At 32.7% G+C, this 21534-nt stretch overlaps 1 protein-coding gene across 1 annotated transcript; it reads left to right on the top strand.

The window, feature by feature from the left end:
• The first annotated feature begins 1698 nt into the window (after positions 1–1698).
• Positions 1699–20661, top strand: LOC126768519 (carbonic anhydrase 1). Its single transcript, XM_050486687.1, has 5 exons — positions 1699–1972; positions 14031–14222; positions 14854–15071; positions 18267–18488; positions 19455–20661. The coding sequence occupies exons 1-5, from the start codon at positions 1936–1938 to the stop codon at positions 19581–19583; spliced, it is 798 nt and encodes a 265-aa protein (XP_050342644.1). The 5' UTR covers positions 1699–1935; the 3' UTR covers positions 19584–20661.
• Positions 20662–21534: the final 873 nt, after the last annotated feature.

The following is a 21534-nucleotide window of genomic DNA, read 5'->3' as shown; positions in this document are numbered from 1 at the left end:
GTCAATGTGACGCTATCCATAGACACTTAAGATGACTTGTTCCTTGTGTATGTACACTGGCTCACTCACCTTATTAACCACCTTTTAAAATACAAGTATTAATAGTAATTGTAGATTAACTTAAATCGATGGCACCCGCAAAACCCCACGATTTTTTTAAAGAAGGTCATAAAAAATATTTATATTCAAAACTAAAAATATAAATTACAAAAATAAAAATTAACATCATAAAAATCGTAACTAATAATATATATATACTACACACACACACAACTGGAATCCGTCCGCTTGCTTGGGAGACGGGACAGGCATTAGGTAAAAAATATAGACTGTGTCCTTCCTTGGTGTTTCAAGTTCCAAGTGCTTCATTCCAAATTTCACCAAAATCGGTTCAGTAGTTTAGCCGTAAAAGCATAACAGAGAGACAGTCAGACAGGGTTACTTTCGCATGTACAACATTAGTACCTATAAATGATACCTACATACCTATATTTTCTACCCCAAGATCTAAGTTTATCATTTATAAAAGATATAATTTGCTATAAGAGACCTATAGTTGCGCCATTTTCTCGTTTCAGCATTTTCCGCCGCCGCATTTTAACCCTTAACATTGTATCCCTTACATGAGCAAGTGACGTCATTGATTTTAATTGTATCTACAGTTGTGATTAGTTTAAATAAAAACAATAATTAAGTTAGTTCCAGTTCATAAATATTTCTAAACTATATAAATATGATACTATCTACATATACCATGCTCTTTAATTTAATTATATTAAGTATATTTAATCCCATGAACAAAAACAGTCTTAATTAATAATTATTCGACATTAAAAAGTTATTTTTGAAAACAGTTTTAACAGTAAGTATTTAAGTAAAAATAACATAATAATTTCCTTGCTTTGTTATAAATTTTCTCATTACTTAAATTTTTGTTACATCTTTTGTGCTCTCTTATAATAACATAATTAAAAATGAACGAGTTATGTATGTTATTTAATCCAATAATAATATACATATGTAACAATAAAATAGGGCTTCTATTGCACATCAAACGCTATTATTAGGTCATGTTCACACGGGCACAATACAAACGACAGGTAAATATTTACTTTGGAGAAAAGACTGGAAAAGGTATTCCACAGACTAATTCCTTCATTTAAATTTTAATAAATATAATTTAAATACCGAACTTATCCTGAAAAAAACCTCGTTCGTCTTGTTCTCTTGTTTTCCAAACCTATTCGACACTAGTTTTTAAGGATATTACATTAAAACGAATTTGCCTATAGTATAAGACGACCTGTAAAATTTTTGACGCTCATGTAAGCGTTGCTTTAGATGAGGTTCAACACTAGACACAAGCGTAGCGTATTTAACATGGAAATTATTATTACGATAAAGGCCCTTTTTTCTTGCCAAAATAAACAACGACGACGAAAATAAGGTTTACTTACCTTCTTTAGGTAAACTTAAATAGGTTTGCGTTTTTTAACACAACACGACCATCATTATTTATTTTATAGTTGCTATGGTATTGGCACAACATTATTTATTTAATCAGTCAATAATGTATAAATATATTACTAATTAGTAATTACGACGGATTAGAAAGTGTAGATGGGTGGTGTGCGCTGTGTCGTTGACGATGAGGCGGACTGACGTCCGGCGCAAGCGCACGCGCCACGCAGTCAACAGTGGCTGAGAGGAGCGCGGTCGTACAGCACTGCTCTTTCGTCGTCCCGCGTCATTGTAAGCGTCCGCGCCCGCACTCGCCTCCGCCTCGAGCACTGAGTTTGACCCTCATATAAAGCGAAGACCTGCGCGAACTCGCACGCAGTCACGACCCAACCACGATCTTATACATTCACCCGGCTTTTTCGCGATAAACGATAGCAGTTACTAAATAATTAGTGATACTAAACAGTTTCGGTGATGGCGAGTCAGGAATGGGGGTACACAATTGAAAACGGTGAGTTTAGACGTGCCATTAGTTTGTAGAATGAAGATAAGCTGTAGTGCATTTGTAAAACCGGTTTGTTTACAGTGAAGCACGTGACGGCACCTACACTTGTAAAAAAAGTAAATAAAATAGTAAATATATTGAGATTTTTTTAAACCTTCCAGATAAATAAGTAGCTCACGGAGATAAAGTGGCTATTAATAATTTAAGTTGTAATTGCAGCACCGTAATTAAGTTTTATTATAATGACTCAGAAACAATAAAACATGTAATGTGACGTAGTGTCAGGGTTTTACATGAATGTCGAAATTTATATCATTTACAGCGCACCGGTTGATTTGCATTATAATACGGGTTTGTTTACGTAAATAATCATTTCAATAGCAAAAATATCAAAACATAATAGTGACGTACAATCAATTAATAATCAGACATCATACAATTGTAATTTATTTTAAGTTTAATAAAATTAAGTATTTTAAAATTAAGTACGTACTTACAAAAAATATTCATGATATTAAGAGTTGTGCAATTTTATGATGAGACAAACTAAATTATTCTTTACCTCATTAGATAAAAATGAACTTCTGTATTAGTTTAAATGTCAATTTTAATCGTGTTTTTACTGCGATTTTTTTTTGTAGGCTAATGCTAATACATATTATATTCTCACGAAAATTACGCATAATGTGTGGTCAGTTTTGTGATTTTATAAATAAATATATTAAATGACCTATACGCTTGTTTGAAAACGAATTTACAACAGTAATTCCTAGTGTTTTCTTCACACTAGAAGTAGTGCCGAAAATATCAGTTGCGTGCAGCGAGCAATGGCCTATTTAAATTGTTGAGTAACTGTGTCGGTAACCGACAGAACTTAGACCTACAGTTTTGATTGGTTTTAATAATAGCAATAAAATGCAAAAAAAAATCAAGTCAGCCCCAATTCTTATACATTATATTTTAAAAATATTAATAACTATGGAAAGTAATTTGAAAATAATTAAGAAACAACTTGTATAATCTTATGCGAAACTGAATACATTTTATGGCGGCTGTAATGTGCTTCTGTGAAACTGTGAACAGTTGATAAAATAAATGGATCTAAACCGAGTACATTTCCAACATAGAATTTGCATGTGCTTTCAAGTTGAGCATATAATTTATTTTAATAATAAATATAAGGAAAACAGCATGCAGCGATTTGAAATTGTGCCACATATCAGCCTAAGTGAAAGAGCCTGGTCGAATAAGGTCTGATACCTTATTTCTTAGAAGGATAAGAGGATTTTGCCCAGATGTGGGGCATTAAAGAGTTATATTTATTTTAATTATTTTAAATAGACGCCTTTATGTTGCGGTACCAAAACATCCTGTCTTTTAGGGAATTACTAATATTCCTTAACCTCTCCAATTAAGCGTAAAGCTTGTATTAGAAGTAGGGACGATAATAGGTGTCAGTATCGAACCTACGCGAATTTTACATCACTAGGCGACCCGTCAACCATTGCGCTATTGACGCTTCAAATAATTTATTAACTTTTTTAATGAATTTAATTATATCTCGAGAAATTTACAAACACAAGTACTTGATATACCATATTTATTGACTTGGCTCTCAAAAGAATTGATGACTATGTCACATCAGTTAACTGAATTAAATGAATGGGTTATACAATCTTTAAAGATAAGATACTTTCGTGACAATGGTTATAGTTTGTCTTGTGCAATAAACATCAATAAGAAATTAGGTATTTCTAAATAAATTCATATATTTCGATATGCTATATTTGAAAAAAAAATTGAGACTTGTAAGTTACAGAAACATAAATTTATTTGAAATGTTATGTTAATTGCCATTTTTATAATATTAATTAATCATTATCAAATAATATTTGCTCGTATTTTCTAAACCATTACTAATAATACTTAAACTATTCATGTAATGTCGTGATTATTTTCACGAATGTCTTTCAGAGTGCTTGTAATGGATTGAGAGACCATGAATAATACATTCGTATGTTCAGTCTATTTTGTTATTATGATAATCAGATTTTTGTATCTAAGCTATGAATTTAGACACAAAATAAATTGATGAACATTTTCCTCTAATTTACTAGAAGTATTGACAAAAAACATTTTGTTTACGAGTTTAACAACCGTGAAGGTTGTAATGTATACTACTAGCAGGGTACATGACTGTACGGATACAAATGAAACTTAGTTCTTGTACTCTATGTTGCATGTTGATAATAACTTGTTATTTGAAAATAAGTAGATGTGGCTGCACTATAACGAGTTCTAATGTATGTGATGTCTTCGAAGTTCGATCTGAGTGATTACCTCGACTCTAGAATTACTAGACTAACCACTAACTTTGATGTCAGGCTAGTACTTATTTATAAAACAAACAGTAATATAATCTTATATATTACATAATCTTTTTAATATTTTCTTGGTCATTAGTTGTCGACTTAAAAAGAGAAATAATATAATTCTATTTTAAATTAAATGTTAATGATTCGCATATAATTTTTTTTTTGTTATTATATTTATATGTCAGGCGATTTAATCGTTTAAGTTAAATTTAGCGATATTTTGTCGTTATCAATTTAAAGTTTGAAAGTTTGTATCATTATTTCCTTTAAAGCCGAGATAGTCCAATTGGCAGATCACACGCATCTCAACTGAAGTTCCCGAGCTTAAATCCGCGCCAGCAACACTGGTTTTACACGTCCTTGATTTGTCCTTATAATCTTTAACTTATTTGGAAACTTACATGTGTCGAATAAAATTCCGTCTCATGTGTATCCACCGAGTTGATGCATGCACTGGAGAACCAAGGTTGAAGAAGTTCCAAACGTCTTTAAGAGAGGAAGAACCCAGCAGTTGGACATTTAAAGACTGGAAACCAATTCTGTTAACAAATTGTTACTTTATCGAAATCGACTCGGAGCGTTATCGTTGCCGTTTATCCATTTACCTATATTTGAATTTAACTATATACCATTGATTATATATACATGATATATGGTATAGTATGGTATGGTCGGTACATGGAACATCATATCGGTTTTCTTTAGATCCGAATAGATATAATATGTCGAATTGGACTTGAATAAAATCGAAAACGTATCGTAATCGTTATAAATTAGTAGAATAGGCCCCAGTTATTTTTGCTGTTTATTAAGATAAAATCTTTTTGCCAATCCATTCGTGAGTGAACACGAATAGGAAAACTTATGTAAATAAACAACGTCTTTCATTCAACATGTTATAGATACCTACTCGGTTATTGCAGGCTGAGATAATTTATCTAAGTAACATATATCTAGGTACCAATATTTATTGGTACTAAGAAAGGTAATGTATTCTTTGTAATCACTTTGCGGTTATCCTTTTCATAAAGTGCTTTAAGTATTCAGAGAAATCATCCACTCTTATCTGTATGCTAAATATTAACCATGACTAATATTTTGTAGTGTAGACGTGTACTTACATAAGGACAAATATTTATATATCAAAATTTTGTTTACATTTTGCTTTATAAAAAACTATTATTTTTAAAATATTTTTTTAACAAGCGACGCTTAAAGATAAAATATTGTAAATTCACGTTTTTTTTGTGTGTATATAAATGTTATTGAACCTTGCTTATATTATTATATTTAAAACTGCATATAAAAAAATATTACAACACACTACATGTTTTACAAAAAAAGAACAATTTTTCGTACGAATTTATAATTAATTCCTTTTATGTGAAAGTTAATCCATGTTGAATTTAATCGATTAATATAATTTACACTAAAAAAACAGTGACATGTATTATTTCGTACTTTTACAAATTATTTAATTATTTTAGGCTTTTAAATACACTGGTTCTCTTAAATGAAAACTGATTGTATAGTTGAGTGGGAGCGCATGCATCTTTAATCGAAAGAGTTTAAGTCGTAGTGACCTCGACGACGTAAACGTTCAACTTCCAACGCGGAAATCGACAGTAATCGTTTTTCGTTCGTAAATGCATATTTAATTTTGATCAGAAATAATTAAAAAAAAACTATAAATATATATAGATTCGTGTAAAATAAGTTGTAGTGAATACTCAATTGTAACAATTGTAAAAGTGTTAGTTTGATTATATATTGAAACATGATAAAATCAAAATCGAAATGATTAATTCAACATTGAAGATTACACTTACTTATTGATAGTCTAACCAGAAACAACCACAGGTTCGGAAAAGAAATACCCAGCCCTGAGAAAAACCGGCGGAAGAAACTCATATTAGATATTAAAAATACCATCGCTTGACAGCTTAATCAATATAATTCCTAAAAGCTATTATTTAAGAAATTTTATTTTATTTATTTATTTATCCAAGACAATATACATACAAACTTACGACAGGATAAAACGTCCTATTATTTAGTGAACGTTTATTATATTTTGAATATATTGTATAAATCTGCATTATAGTTTTATAACAGTTGTAACAAAAGGGAGTACTGATGGCAAAAGTACTTTAAATTAGATAAAAAACAATGATAAACAAGGCCGAGGTCGGAACAGATCGGTGCGCGTAGCGGTTGATTTAAATGAAAAAAAAAAAACATTAATCATACACACAAAAATTGTCTAACGACACTATATAACTATCATCGCAAATAAATATCAAAACATTTTGTTTTTTGTATTTTTTACTACATATGAAATTAAGCCCATGATAAAATATTAAAAGTATTTTAGTAAAGTAAAGTATTATAGTTAGTAATTAATTAAATAAATTAACTATTAGAATAGAATTGAATTACTTAATTACCACAAAAAAATCTCAATAACCTAGTTAAAGTTAGAAAGATACGCAAAATCATATTAGAAATTACAAAGACCATGGGAGCTAGAAGTTTTTATTTATAATAATTTGAAATAATAATTTGCATAACAACATACTTTTTTTAATGTTTTATTAATTCAAATTCATAAAAGTTACAATAAGCAGAAATACAAATCGCTAATTTAATCGATACTTAAAACGCGTAGTAGCTACGTCACTCATTGTAGATTATATAAATAACAGATATACATTCATTGATGCTTCTATCATGATCGAGCTTGAACCAAAAAATATGAATGTTTAATTACTCGTATAATAAAAGTTAATAAAATAAATAAGTAAATGAATAGGCTTACGGCTTAAAACAAAATACAAATATGTTAACAAAAAAAAAGTCTTTCTAAATGTAAATGCTTGATTCGTTGATGAAAATACCAAAATCACTAAATGTTTGAAAATACCAAAATGTCTATAATATTTGTGGAGTTCCCTCAATGCCTCATGAATCCCATTATCAGAACTGGATTTTGATAAAAATGGCTACTGGGAGCATATATAGTTTAAATGATAGATCTGAGGGTAAAAAAAAACTGAGAACCTCTTTGTTTTTTGAAGTAGATTAACAAGAAATTTCGAATAGAAGTAACTCTTCGTTGAACGGCTTTATATAATACGTTCTTATAGATACGTGTTCTTATTGTGCACGTTGCAGCAAATCGCATCAATTGAATACAATTCATACGTATAATTATACTATTGGAGTCTATTTGTAACAAAAGTATAAGTAGGTTATGTTGCCTTCTAAAACACATATCGGATACCGAATCCCAATTTATTGAATTACTCACCACACCTAATATTGAAGGACTTATTTTGGTAAATGTATATTATTATTAGCATCGTAAACATGTGAGGGATGCGTTCTTATTCGAGATCATGAGACGAGATCCATTCAGAATTACTTACAATAAATTGATAGGCACAATTCATTCTTAGATATTATAGAAAAAAGATAAAGGTTTACTACACCATATATAATTAGGAAGATGAGTTTTTTATGATCTCAAAAAAACATATTTAATATATAAAAAAAAATAATAATTAATATATACATATATATATATATATATATATATATATATATATATATATATATATATAACAAATAGATATTTTTGTGATGAGCATTTTAATGAAAGTACCTTAGTAGTAAAATTTGTCGTTTTTATAAGTTTTAGTTTGAGGATCAAACATTTAATTTTTACAGGCTATTTATAGGCATTCATTTAATATAAACATAATTCAGAATGTTCGGCCTTGATACGTTGAATATCGAAAGTGTTGTCATAAGAGTTTGTATCGATGAAAAATGAATTTCAACGTTAATTTTAAGTTTATTGTTAATCTTGAAGGTGATTTGTGAACAACTCCGTATCGCCAATGGTATAAGTTGAAAAAATCTTTAATGACTGTGACCCATTAAAATTGATTTTTACCATAATAAGTTTCTTTGAAAGTCAAATACGTAGTCTAATATAGTACGCATGATATAAATGAAATCAAATAATTATTTATTCTAATAGGCTTATAAGGGCACTTTTGGATCACTTTATTACAGTATTGAATTAAATGTAAAGCTACCACCGAAAATAAACTAGAAGAGTTTACCTGACTGATGGGCTAAAGTAATCAACTACAACAAAATTAGCAGTTAGTCTGGACATAGACCAAGCCTTTGATTGGGCTTCTCAGGAAATAATACAACCGGATCAACAGTTTTACCAGAACGTACCATCAAGGTTGTTGTCAACGGTGCATGCTCTGACTTAAAATTCATTAATTCGGGTGTTCCATAAGACTTGTGAAGACTCGCCTAGGCTACGCAGCATTTCGGTGAGTTGTTCCAGCGACTCTGCTATGATGACGATATCGTCGGCAAATCGAAGGTGTGAGATGTACTCGCCGTTTACATTGACTCCATACCTAGTCCAATCCAGCGTTTTGAAAACGTCTTCCAACGCGTTGGTGAACAGTTTCGGGGATATTACATCCCCCTGTCTCACCCCTCTGCGCAGTTGGATCGCCTTCGTCTTACAGTCCTGGATGTGGACAGTCATTGTAGCGGCGTTGTACAGACATCTCAGTACCTCGATATATCTCCAATCGATATGACATCTCTGCAATGAGTCGAGCACTGCCCAGGTTTCGATGGAGTCGAAGGCTTTCTCGTAGTCCACAAATGCCATACACAGCGGCTGATTGTACTCTTCGGTCTTCTGCACAATCTGCCGAACAGTATGGATGTGGTCCACGGTGCTGTAGCCTGATCGAAAGCCGGCTTGCTCTGGGGGCTGGAACTCGTCAAGTCATCTGGCGAGACGGTTCGTGACGACTCTTGAGAACAGCTTATACACGTGACTCAGGAGGGAGATTGGTCTGTAGTTTTTCAAGAGGGTTTTATCACCTTTCTTGAAAAACAGTACCACCTCACTCCCGCTCCACGTTTCCGGGGTCTTGCCATGTTGGATGACGGAATTAAAGAGGCTTGCTAGCTCTTTCAGGACCGGGGTCCCGCCTGCCTTAAGCAACTCTGTTGTGATTCCGTCATCTCCCGGAGCTTTGTTGTTTTTAAGCTGTTCTAGAGCCGCCCTAATCTCTCCTTGGTCAACGACCGGGAGCTCCTCGGAGTAATGGCGCATAAGAGGGGCGCGCTGGTCATCAATACTGATTCCCACGGGTTTATCCGATCTTGAAGAGAACAACTGCCCATAAAACCTCTCTACTTCTCCGATAATCTCAGGCCTAGAGGTAACGACCCCACCATTTTCAGTTTTAAGTTTTGTCAGACGCGGCCTCCCAAACTTGCGAGCGAACACTTTCGATCCCCGATTTTGCTCAATCGCAGCCATGATGGCACGGGTATTGGAGCGTCGGAGATCGCGTCGCGTCAGCGTTTTTATTGTTCGGTTTAAGGCCTTATCTGACAAAAACGATGGTAGTTCTCGTCGTTTTCTCATGAGCTCGAGTGTCTCAGCAGAGAGTTTTGGTGCGTTGTCTCTTCTCTGTGGCGGAAAACACTTGCGGGATGTGTTTTGCAGTATTTTGACCAGCGTGTCGGTTCTCTCATCAATGCTGCTTATGGTTTCCAACACGGTGAATTGATTTTGAAGTTCCATTTGGAACTTTTCGGAGCCTTGAGCAGCTTGGAGCATGGTAGGTCGGAGAGTAGACCTCATCATTCTCGATCTTTCGGCTTTTAAGTTGATATTTAGAGTGCCTCGAACCAAGCGGTGATCACTTCCGGTATTAAACCTGTTGATCACTGAAACATCTCTAAATATGTGCCTTTTATTCGAAATAATAAAGTCTATCTCGTTCCTTGTCACGTTATCGGGGCTTCGCCAGGTCCACCTCCTCTGAGGCTTCTTTTGAAAGAAAGAATTCATCAAAAAAAGCCCCTGCGCTTCGAGAAAGTTTACCAGCATTTGCCCCCTGTGATTTCTGCAGCCCAAGCCGTAAGGTCCGACTTTCGATTCACCGCTATCTTGTACTCCCACTTTAGCATTAAAGTCTCCCATAACAACATTGTAGTGGGCCCTCGAGGTGTCGTTGAGGGCCTTTGCGATGTCCTCGTACATCGCTTCGACCACATCATCAGAGTATGTCGAAGTTGGCGCATATACCTGTACAACCTTCAGGGAGTACCTGTCGGAAAGTTTTAGGACAAGGTACGCTACCCGGTTCGACACACTACTGATTTCCACAATGCTGCTAATGAGATCCTTTTTGACTAGAAAACCGACACCACCCTGGGAGAGGTTATCACCTTCGCGGAAGTAGAGTAAGTTACCGGACTCTAGAGTTATCGTGTCCTCCCCCTGTCTTCGGACTTCAGATAACCCCAGTATATGCCAGTTTATATGACTTAACTCTACTTCTAATTCGGCGAGGTGATGGTCCAGCCTCATCGAGCGTCCATTATACGTTGCCATTTTCAGTCGCTTTATACGGTAGCCTGCCGTGAACCGGTGATTCTTAGCACCCCCTGCCCTGCCGATACCGCGACCGCTACCTTGGTCGGGCCTAGCGGGCTTGCCGGTAACTGGGGGCCTTTTTTAGGGCGCATCTGCCATTTAGGGAGGGGTTTGCCCATACTCGCCGCGCTGGGCAGGCGTGTTGGCGAGCGCAGTAGGGGGTAAGATGTTTATGGGAGGGGGGACGCTGCTGCCCATCCCCCCTTTTCCCCGTCCCTCAGTCGCCTCTTACGACACCCACGGGATGAGATTGGGGGAGTACTATTCTAAGCCGGTACTCCACGGTACTCTGCTTCTTCTGCATATTAATGACATGTGTAAATTAGCAATATTCAATGTTGGCAGACAACAGCACTGTAGACGCTTTATACACCGGCTGCGCAAATATATGCCGGGGACACGATGATGACTTTAAAAAAAGGTTTCATCCAATACAGCTTATTTCATTACAAGGAGGCTTCTCACATCTATGTGACCTATGCGGGTGTATGTTTGCATCCTTCATATTCGAGATTGTAAGCCGAGATGGCCCAGTGGTAAGAACGCGTGAATCTTAACCGATGATCGTGGGTTCAAACCCGGGCAAGCACCACTGAATTTTCATGTGCTTAATTTGTGATTATAATTCATCTCGTGCTTTACGGTGAAGGAAAACATCGTGAGGAAACCTGCATGTGTCTAATTTCACTGAAATTCTGCCACATGTGAATTCTACCAACCCGCATTGGAGCAGCGTGGAGGAATAAGCTCCAAACCTTCTTCTCAAAAAGAGGAGAGGAGGCCTTTAGCCCAGCAGTGGGACATTCACAGGCTGTTACGGAACGGAAATTTTAATTACACTTTCATCACAAGCAAATTTACAATAATATGCCGTGGCTCTGTATCGTAACTACCGCGCCCCTCTTTATACACGTAAAATTAAAATGTATATTATATCCTATATCGATATTATTTTCTATCAAAAAGCGAAAAGCACTAGTATCTCTATATGAAGGGTACGAACTTATTGCCGATCACAGTTATGATCAATCTGCAATAACAAAAGATTAAAATAAACAATAATAATAATCTCATTAATATATTTTGCGTGATTTGTAAAAGAATCCGCAATCATAAGATCGACTTTCGGTAGACTATTTCTTAGTCTACGTGAAAATACTGCTCTTATTTTAGCATAAAATAATATATTAATAATTGTTCTAATATTATTTTAAGTGAAAAAACATATGTGGAGCGTCAAATCACAAAGAGGGATAAAATAAATACGAAATTACCAAAGCGCGTATCGCAAAAGATTCGCCCGCAATAACGATTTGGCGAAGTGACGTCACAGTCAAAACTCGAACGGAGCAAAAATTATACGAAAGCACCTAAATTGATTTATTTATAAAAAAAAAGTTTACATGATATAATCATATTTTTTCATACATGTTATTATAATCGTTTAAAGATTATTTTAGTACAAAAAATATTTTTTTTTTAATTTACCTTTTCCTAATTATGAATTAAGTAAGATAGAAATATTATATCTGTGTAATTTAAAAAAAAAAAACGAAACAACTACAATTATTTAATTAAAAAAATCTAATTATAAAAGTATTTAAAAAACTCCACCATTCAATTTATCTAAATATAAGTTTTCGGTGTTAAACGTTATTTGAATTCTTTATTTCCTGACTATTTATTAAAAAAATATTTTTTTCTCCGGTAACCTTCTATTCATACATAATTGTTTGTTTCATGCGACAAGGTTGAGTGACCCTGTCGAATGCAATGTCACCCTCATAAAAAATTGCTTAAACATTTTTAAGTTATACATATTTTTATTGAATTGCAATAGAAACATTTTAATAATTGTATTCGTAACTTTAAATTTATTATCATATCATATAAAGACGCGTATTTTGTATATTGTTACGTTTAACTGCCTCGTTGGTTTATTAGCTACATGTATGGCCGCAGACCCGGAGGTCCTGGGTTCGAATCACAGGTCGAGCTACTAAAAAGTTATTGAGTTTTTGTCGAAAATTCTCAGTAGCAGCCCGGAGTCTGGAAGTTAAAAGTATGTGCACTCCCGTGCCTCTGAAAGCACGTAAAGCCGTTGGTCCTGTGCCCAAACTCTTTCAGGTCGTATCACGACACGACTTAAATTCTACCAACGGTTCGGAAAGTTGATTCTACCGAGAAGAAACGGCAAGAAACTCAGTAGTTACCATTTTTTTAAAATAATTTTTTTATTAATTTTACTTAGTTCCTACTAATTAAATGAAACATTTTAAAAAGTATTGCATTTTTTTGGTTGTGTTTCGATTGTTAATAAGTGCTCGCAAGTGACTTTAGCGACATACATACATAAACAAGTTAAAAGAAATTCACTAAAAATTCTTATCAACCTAAACAGTTCCAACTATGTACTACACATACAAAAGATTCGCTGAAACAATGCCCAGGTACTTAATTTACCATGAACTCCTACTGGCCGAATTCCGGCTACGGCGATCAATCTCAAGGACTAACCAACTAACTGAGAAAAACATGAGATATTTTAGTGCACAAATGTGTACGTAGGTTGTGCCTGTGTAGTCTATTCTATAGGCTTAATTTATTTAAAATTCTTCTTATCCAAAATATAGTTTAAAACGTAGTGGGTTAAGAATATTCACTAAACCAATATTCGGGTTATTCATCACAATAAAAGTTTTATTAGCTTTTGTTCTAGTACGAGTGTGATGGTCTTATCATATAAAATAAAATAAATCAAGCTGTCACTTATGTTACTCATTATCCGATTCATCTCTTGCGCTGACATTCATTAAATTAGGCAAGGTATTTGCAAAAACTACCGACTCGTTGACGTTGACTTGTTTACACGGTGACACACCTTCTTCCTTTTGTTTCACGTAAGCCGTTTAAACTTTCTTATCTATCTATCATATCTTGTCATGTCAGTCGCCAAGATTTTTATTTAAAGTTATTGGTAAAGATTAATACTGTCTACCAAAAATCACATTAAATAAAGACTTGTTTGTGTAGCCTTGTACACTAAACGAAATATAAACATCTGATGTAATTTAGCAGAGATAAACATAACTTAATATTTATTACCTAAAATAATGTGCTAAGATTATAGAGAACATAATTTAATCACTGGTTAATATTTATTTTTATTAAATTTGAATGTTATATTTACCAGGCCCAGCGACTTGGGTAGAGAAGTTTCCTGAAGCCAGAGGTGCCCGTCAAAGTCCCGTCGATATAGATACATCTCGTGCCAGTAGCGGTGGAAGCGCTCCGCCTCTCGTGTGGCGCTACTCCGTCAATCACCCAAGATCTGTCGTTAACCCAGGCTATTGCTGGCGGGTCGATGAGAACGGCTATGACTCAGGTTATCTTTTATTACACTATTAGTAAATGTTACTTACGTTTTTTTAAACACGCTGGACGAATTTTGAGACTATTTCAACTAAAAAACATTTAGTGGATAATTTAAATTTATTTCGTAAAATTTATGCAACAAGAGCAACAAAGTCATGTAATTATTTATGACGTCAAATATATCGTAAAGTTCATCAGTAAATAACGCTTGCATCGATAAAATATTTTGAATTGGTTAATTGGCTTTAATAATTATCTAAAAATATAAGTATTTGGTTTTACAAGTGATAATTCCAACTGAACTAACTAAACTAAATTTTTCATTTTGTTTGAGTATCGTATTTAATTTAACAACAAGAGTAACGTATAAAATAAACAAACAGGTAGGCAGTGTAAATTGAAATATAAATTCATCCTAATAGGTGCAAGCCAATTTGCAATTCCATCTATCGCGCGACGCGCGACGGACTTCCCCTACCGGTGACTCAGATCCGACCCTCTTTTCGTGTATTTTAGTTAATATGCGTATAAAAGTGTAAAATATAAGGGAAGAATAAAAAATTTAATCACACACACATACATAGATCACATTTAATAATAATAACTGTAATTTTACTAAAACATTTTTGTCTATTTTGCAGAACTTCGTGGTGGTCCTCTCGGATCAGACGTGTATAAACTCCAACAGTGGCATTGTCACTGGGGGGCTGTCAATGGTGAAGGTTCGGAGCATACTGTGGATGGTCGTGCCTTTTCCGGCGAGCTACATCTTGTTCATTGGAATACTAGCAAGTACAATAGCTTTACTGAAGCGGCAGGACAAACAGATGGACTCGCTGTTCTTGGAGTATTGTTAATGGTATGTGCATTCCAAAGCACTTTAATTTGAGAGTATAACCCCACTTTTGGTATTTCTAAAAATTTAAAAATTATGACTTTTATTACACTATTTGTTAACAATCTCATGATAATCTTAACACTTCATTGTTGTTGGTACAATTACTCTTGTCAATGTCTAAGTTACCATTCGTATTATATAGATCACTTTTGCTATAAAAGGTTAAACTAAAGGGCACAAATAAGCTGTCAACCACAATATGCTGATTATTTAATATAACACGAAGTGACACAAACATAAATATGGAATCTAATTAATTAAATATCGAATTAATTATATTATTTAATACCAATTCTCTACTACTACTGTGACTTTAGAACAAGACTTTTTATAATTCAATTATCAGGGTATTTTTTAAACAGAAACTTAATTGTAATAACGAAATAAATAAGTAAAAAACATTATAGTAAGGTATTTTGTAATATACATCCAACTTCACACAACTCGACCTCTTTTTATATATTAGCTAGCTACCGGTCCCGGCTTCGCACGGCTCTGAGTAAAACGTTTATATCGAAAACTACATACATACTTATTTGTTTTTCTATTAGTTTACGCAATATACTAAAGACATAATTTTTTCTGGCATCTTCAACAATCATTATCATATTTCAGCATTTATTTTAAGATATATACAGTAATCTTTATTCATATATTCTAAAATTAAAATAAAAAACAAAATACGTATTACAAATTTATAGAAAAAACACGCCGTCTAAAAGATTGTCCTATGGCATTGTACCCAAGACGCTGGCGCCTATTGCGCGCCTATTGGCGACACTATTGCCTCTGCACCGTTGGGTTAAATAACTTTTTAATAAAGTTTCATAGAGAGATCTTTTATCTTTTAATACAATAATTGTACATAGCTTAAAATAAATTATTTACATGTAAATTATAAACTATATAAAATATTTCAGCATATCATAGGTGGCTATAAATTAATATTCTTTTTTTGAAGTAGAAATTTACAAATATGTATTAGGTATATTAATGTATATCACTTGTTTTTAATATTAAACAAAATAAAAATATAGTTAATATACTTAATATATATTAAAATATAGTTAAATATACTTTGTTTAAAACTTTTTATTTCTAGCGATGCATACCGTGTTTTTTTTTAATTCAAAGATGTAAACAATATCAGTATCGAGCCAAGTTATCTTTTCTCCCGGCATCGTCACGCCCACGTCTTTATTTCATCAATTAATTCAAATGTTTAGCAATATCTCTCAAACTACTGGTTTAAACTGAATATTTTAGAAGGTATTTTTTTATTTACAGAAAACGCTTAAAATTTTAATTAATGTATGACATTCATTAAACCAAAGTTACTTTGACCAACAAACCTAAAAAAAATAAGATCTATATATACATATCCATAAAAGATAGATAGATGCGACGGTATCATATCATGTGTCTTTTATATCGTAATCATCTACGTATTTATAAGATTTCACAAATTTCTGCTATCATCAAATTAGCCATTACCACCTTTCCCTTCCCGGTAATATATCTAAATAACTATGAAAACTTCATCGGAATCCAACCATCTATAGCTTAGAAGATTTTGGCAAACAAACATACAAAGGCAAAATCTAACTAATTATGTATTAATTTAAATATTTTTGTGTATTCAAATATCGGTGGATCTAAATATTATTTACATAATAATACGTTTTATAAATTGATTTAAAGTAGATATTTAACGTTTCTTTTAAAACTATAAATACGAAGCAATATATAGATTATTTAATGATATCGTTTGAACTAGTGCATTGAACCAACTGACTGAATCGTCACGATGATTGTGAACATCCGAGTTACGCAGTCAATTCAAGTTAATCGCATTTTACATCTCATATAAATATCGTTCGGATATAATCGTACCACTTTTATACAGCTCTCTCCGTTCCATGAACTACTTTCTCCACGTTGTCGTGCGTCATATTTTTGGACTAAATTGTAAAAAGGAAGCAGAAGGATTATGTGAAATGAAATGCTTCTTTTAATATTATTTAGAATTTATTACAGACATAAATCTTCATTATATGATTTATTGTTACCGATAGTTTATTTAATAACACCTGTGAAAATAATATGCTTAGCCTAAGCGTTGACTGCTTAGATTAAGGCCTTGCCTAATTAAGGCGTCTTTTGTACCTTACAATTGTTTAGGGGATAGAGCGTAATAAATAAATAAGACATCTCTATCTTTCTAAATTTATTAAGACAATCCATAAATCTCGTTCAGCTCGTATATATTGATAACAAACAATAAATTAACAATTGCATGAAATAAATAAATCAACTCGTATTGTTATATAAAGAAAATAGTATTTATATTGAAGAAGCCTCATAATGCAATCCTTTTAAAAGTATTAAAGAAAATATACATGCATATATTTATTTATATATTTATATTGGATTGTGGCAGAGTCACACATACACAACATGCATTCTAATAAGATTGTGAGTGAGGAGGCAGTTTGTCTTACCTTGTATATTATAGATAAGTATATAAGTCTTTTACACTAGTCAGGCATTTACGACATGCAAAGAGTTTCTAAAACTAAATTATATAACGGTTATTTGCTTTTACTTATCGATTAAATCTCCGATGTTACTTGAATAGCAAAGTAATATTAATTCATGATTACCGAGTGTATCTAATCACTAACAATGTATGCTGTACCTCACTTTTACTTTGTATTTTTACTTTGTCTAAATATTAAGCCTTTTTATGTACTTTAAATAACTTGAAGTTGTAAAAAACAATACAAAGTACAAAAACAAAATCGTACATGTATATATAGTTTTTTTTTACTTATATTGGTATTAACACTAGACATCATTTAAATATTTATTTATTGTTTAATTATATCCCAATACATCGGGACTTTGTCTTATCTGTCCTAGAGAAGGGGTGGAAATGTACTGACAAAGGTTTATTTTTTACAACCGTCTTTATGCAACAGCAAAAACTGCTTTTAAAGTAACTTTCACTGCTACGTGTTCTGAATTCAAATAAAAATTGACACATCAATAATGTATATATAACGCAATAACTAATAACGCAAGATATAGGTTTAGGCATTCTGTTAGTTTTCTCTGTATAAGCAGTTCCTCTGTATTTTTTTAATGTTTTTCCAGGTTGGAACGAAGCATAACGAGCTCGACAAGGTGGTAAAGTTATTGCCATATATCCAACACAAAGGCGACAAAGTAACATTCTCTGAACCCTTGAATCCTGCAAACCTGCTTCCCCCACGCGTCGCTTACTGGACATACCCCGGCTCGTTAACGACACCGCCATGCACAGAGTCTGTCACTTGGATACTGTTTAAAGAACCAATACAAGTTTCCGCTGAACAGGTAATTTTGAAATTAAATTTATAGGAATAAATTATCAACATACGCCCTTTTCTTCACACTTAATTAGACATTAATAATCAACTAGATTTGAAAAAGCATTTGCTAGCAAGTTTAACAAAGTCAATAGGGAAAACGGTCGCTTTTTTTAAATAGTAATAACCTTGATAAATGTAAAATTTAATTCGCTACGCTTTAAACAATTTAGATAATATTTTAACGCGTCATTAGCGATATCATTAAGAAGAATAATTAGCCGTAATTCCAAGTAAATGTGAAATTATTTTGAATTTGTTTTAGAAAAAACAACCTTTTATCGAATTATCTGACAAAATAGACGTGAGTTTTGATAGCGTTTGGTTTCTATAAAGCTAATAAATGAAGGCAAAATAAAATAAAATTTATATTTATAACATCTTAGTACCCAAAGTAGGTTGACATTGGCGATGTCTATGGGTGTCATTTACCATCAGGTGACACATTTGCCCGTCCACCTTCCTATTTTGTAAAAAAGCAAAAGGTTTGTTTGCTTGTTTTAATATATGGCCTATTTATTAATATATATACATACCTTATATATCGTTATAAGAATGTATGCTACGTCCCACGGTGGCGGAGCAGTAACGTTTAACGTTGGTGAAACCACGCGGCGCAACTCAATAGTACCTATATATTTAGGTATAAAGAGGCTTTCTCAAGATGGAATTCCGTAACTATCACTTACGTTAAAGCCAAGTGCTTTACCGTGCCGTGTACGATTGTAAGATTAACCTACATTGTAGAATTTTCATACAAAATACTTATAAGCGTCATGCTTATACTTATACTTTATGGAAACATATCCGTTAATTTATTGTAACAGAAAAAACCATCATGTTTTCTAATACGTTAGGTACACTATATGATTAGTTTATGATTATTCGTTATTTATATATTATACTTTTAACATCTGTTTGCTTGTAATTTCAGCTAGCGTTGATGCGAAAATTAAGATGTGGAGAAGCATCGTGCGGAGTTGAAGCGATGGAACTACTTCATAACTACCGTCCCACACTCCCACTCGGCAACCGGGAGTTGCGCGATTACGGTGGCAACTAAATATCGCAAAGTAGAAACTTTCATACAGTGCCCGTGACAAATCTGTAGTCGTTGTTAGAAATGCAAAAGGGATATTGTGTTAACATAAAAGACAAATTCAGATTTCTTGATTCCGTCTTCGTCTTCGATTAAATCTTATCATGTGATAGGCCTACAGAATGCGGAGACATTTGAAACAATATTTGTTTCGTCTAAAAGCTATACGGTTAATGTTATTTTGCTTGAAAATATAAATCAATTTAGTCAATCACAACAGTGTATTAGCAGCTAGTACCTATACCTAGATTCAGTTATGAACTCACGTTATTAATATTATTAGCATTAAGAACTATATTTATTGTTCGTAAAATATTTACGCAATGTTTTTGTTCATTCATATAGGCAAAATATATTTTTAAGCGATTAAGATATTTACAATCACATTGTACCTATATACTAAGATGTAACTATTCTTGTTTTTTTTTAAAGTAATTTTTTATAAAACAAATATACGCAATAATCGAAGAAGGGAAATCAGTGCCTTAAGGTTGTTCTTAATATACGACTTTTAAGAATAAAATAATCAAGTCTTTCAGTTTTAAAATGTTTACAATTATTATTGTACGGACGGTCTCGACATTCGTGCGATAATATCTAAGAATCTTAGAATCTTATTTCCTAAGCATCTTAGACTAACCGTAAGATGCTTGAAAATTCTACAATGTTTTCATAATTTTAGAGTTCATTTGTATAAAAAGTTGGTAACTAAGCGGTAAATAGAATATGTACTCGTATAAATAATAATTTATAGCATTTATTGTCTTTATTATTTAAAGGCATGTTTTTATAAATATATACGTAGTTAATGTACATGAACAATTAATTATGTGTATTGTTTTTATGATTTTTGTTGTTTCATATAAGTAATAACACAGTTATATTAACTGTGATCTCACCCAAAAACACTTATGATTTAATCATTATATAATTAAGTCAATATTTTTAATATTAATTTGTTGTGTTGCGTACGTTGCTTTTGCAGTATTCTGCGACATTATCTATAAATATGTAAAAAAATAATTATACTATTCAATTTGTATATTCTCATTTGTTTTACTTCCTTTTAATTACATATATATATGCGCTTAGACTTGCTTCCTTTTATATTATTTACACACCACATACCTACCACATTTAAAACAACACGGCAAGCTGGCTGAACCTTTTTTTTTTGATAAATCTTTTGTACTTTTAGTACAAAAGATTTATCCGAAAAAAAAGGTTCAGCATTTACACTAGTAGTTTTTATAAAAATCGTCGAAAATAGACATAAAACCATTTGGAACAGCCAAGTTACAGAAAAAGATTCAGCACTACAGACCATATTTACGATATAGAACAAGTCATTAAACAATATACATAGCTTTTATCGATTATACAAAAATGATTGGATTCTATCTCACATAACAGTATATAGAAAGCACGAGGCAGGCACATATAAATAATGTTGAAAAAAAATTTTTTGTCAGGCTAGATCTTATTTCTCCTAAATTGATCATAACTGTCTTACCTAATTTAATGGAAAATATCACCATAATGTATTGTGATAGAATCAATAATAATAATCACTGTATAAACAAACAAATAACAGCAGAGCATATATTTTGATTTATAATGACGAAATCACTCACGACAAAGACACATCGTAGCGATTTTTCTGTGCAGTCCGTTTGCGCAGTTTTATCGAGCGTGTGTATAATATGTCGTGGTTGATTATTACATTTGCACAGTTGATCGATGGCAGATGCATTTTCTATTCGATTAATCGTTGAAGATTGTGTTTGCATAGTCTGATCGTAGTATATGCTATGTGTAGCAAGTGCCGTAGAATAGTGGCTTTAATCTAAAATTCAGTTTATGAAGTAACTTGGTGTGTGCAAACCTGTAGTGCGCAGATCATTCATCATCTTCT

The sequence above is a fragment of the Nymphalis io genome, chromosome 1 (genome assembly GCF_905147045.1).
Source record: "Nymphalis io chromosome 1, ilAglIoxx1.1, whole genome shotgun sequence".
NCBI lineage: Eukaryota > Metazoa > Arthropoda > Insecta > Lepidoptera > Nymphalidae > Nymphalis > Nymphalis io.
Note: the sequence above shows the minus strand (reverse complement) of the source record. Positions and strands in the feature narration are given on the sequence as shown.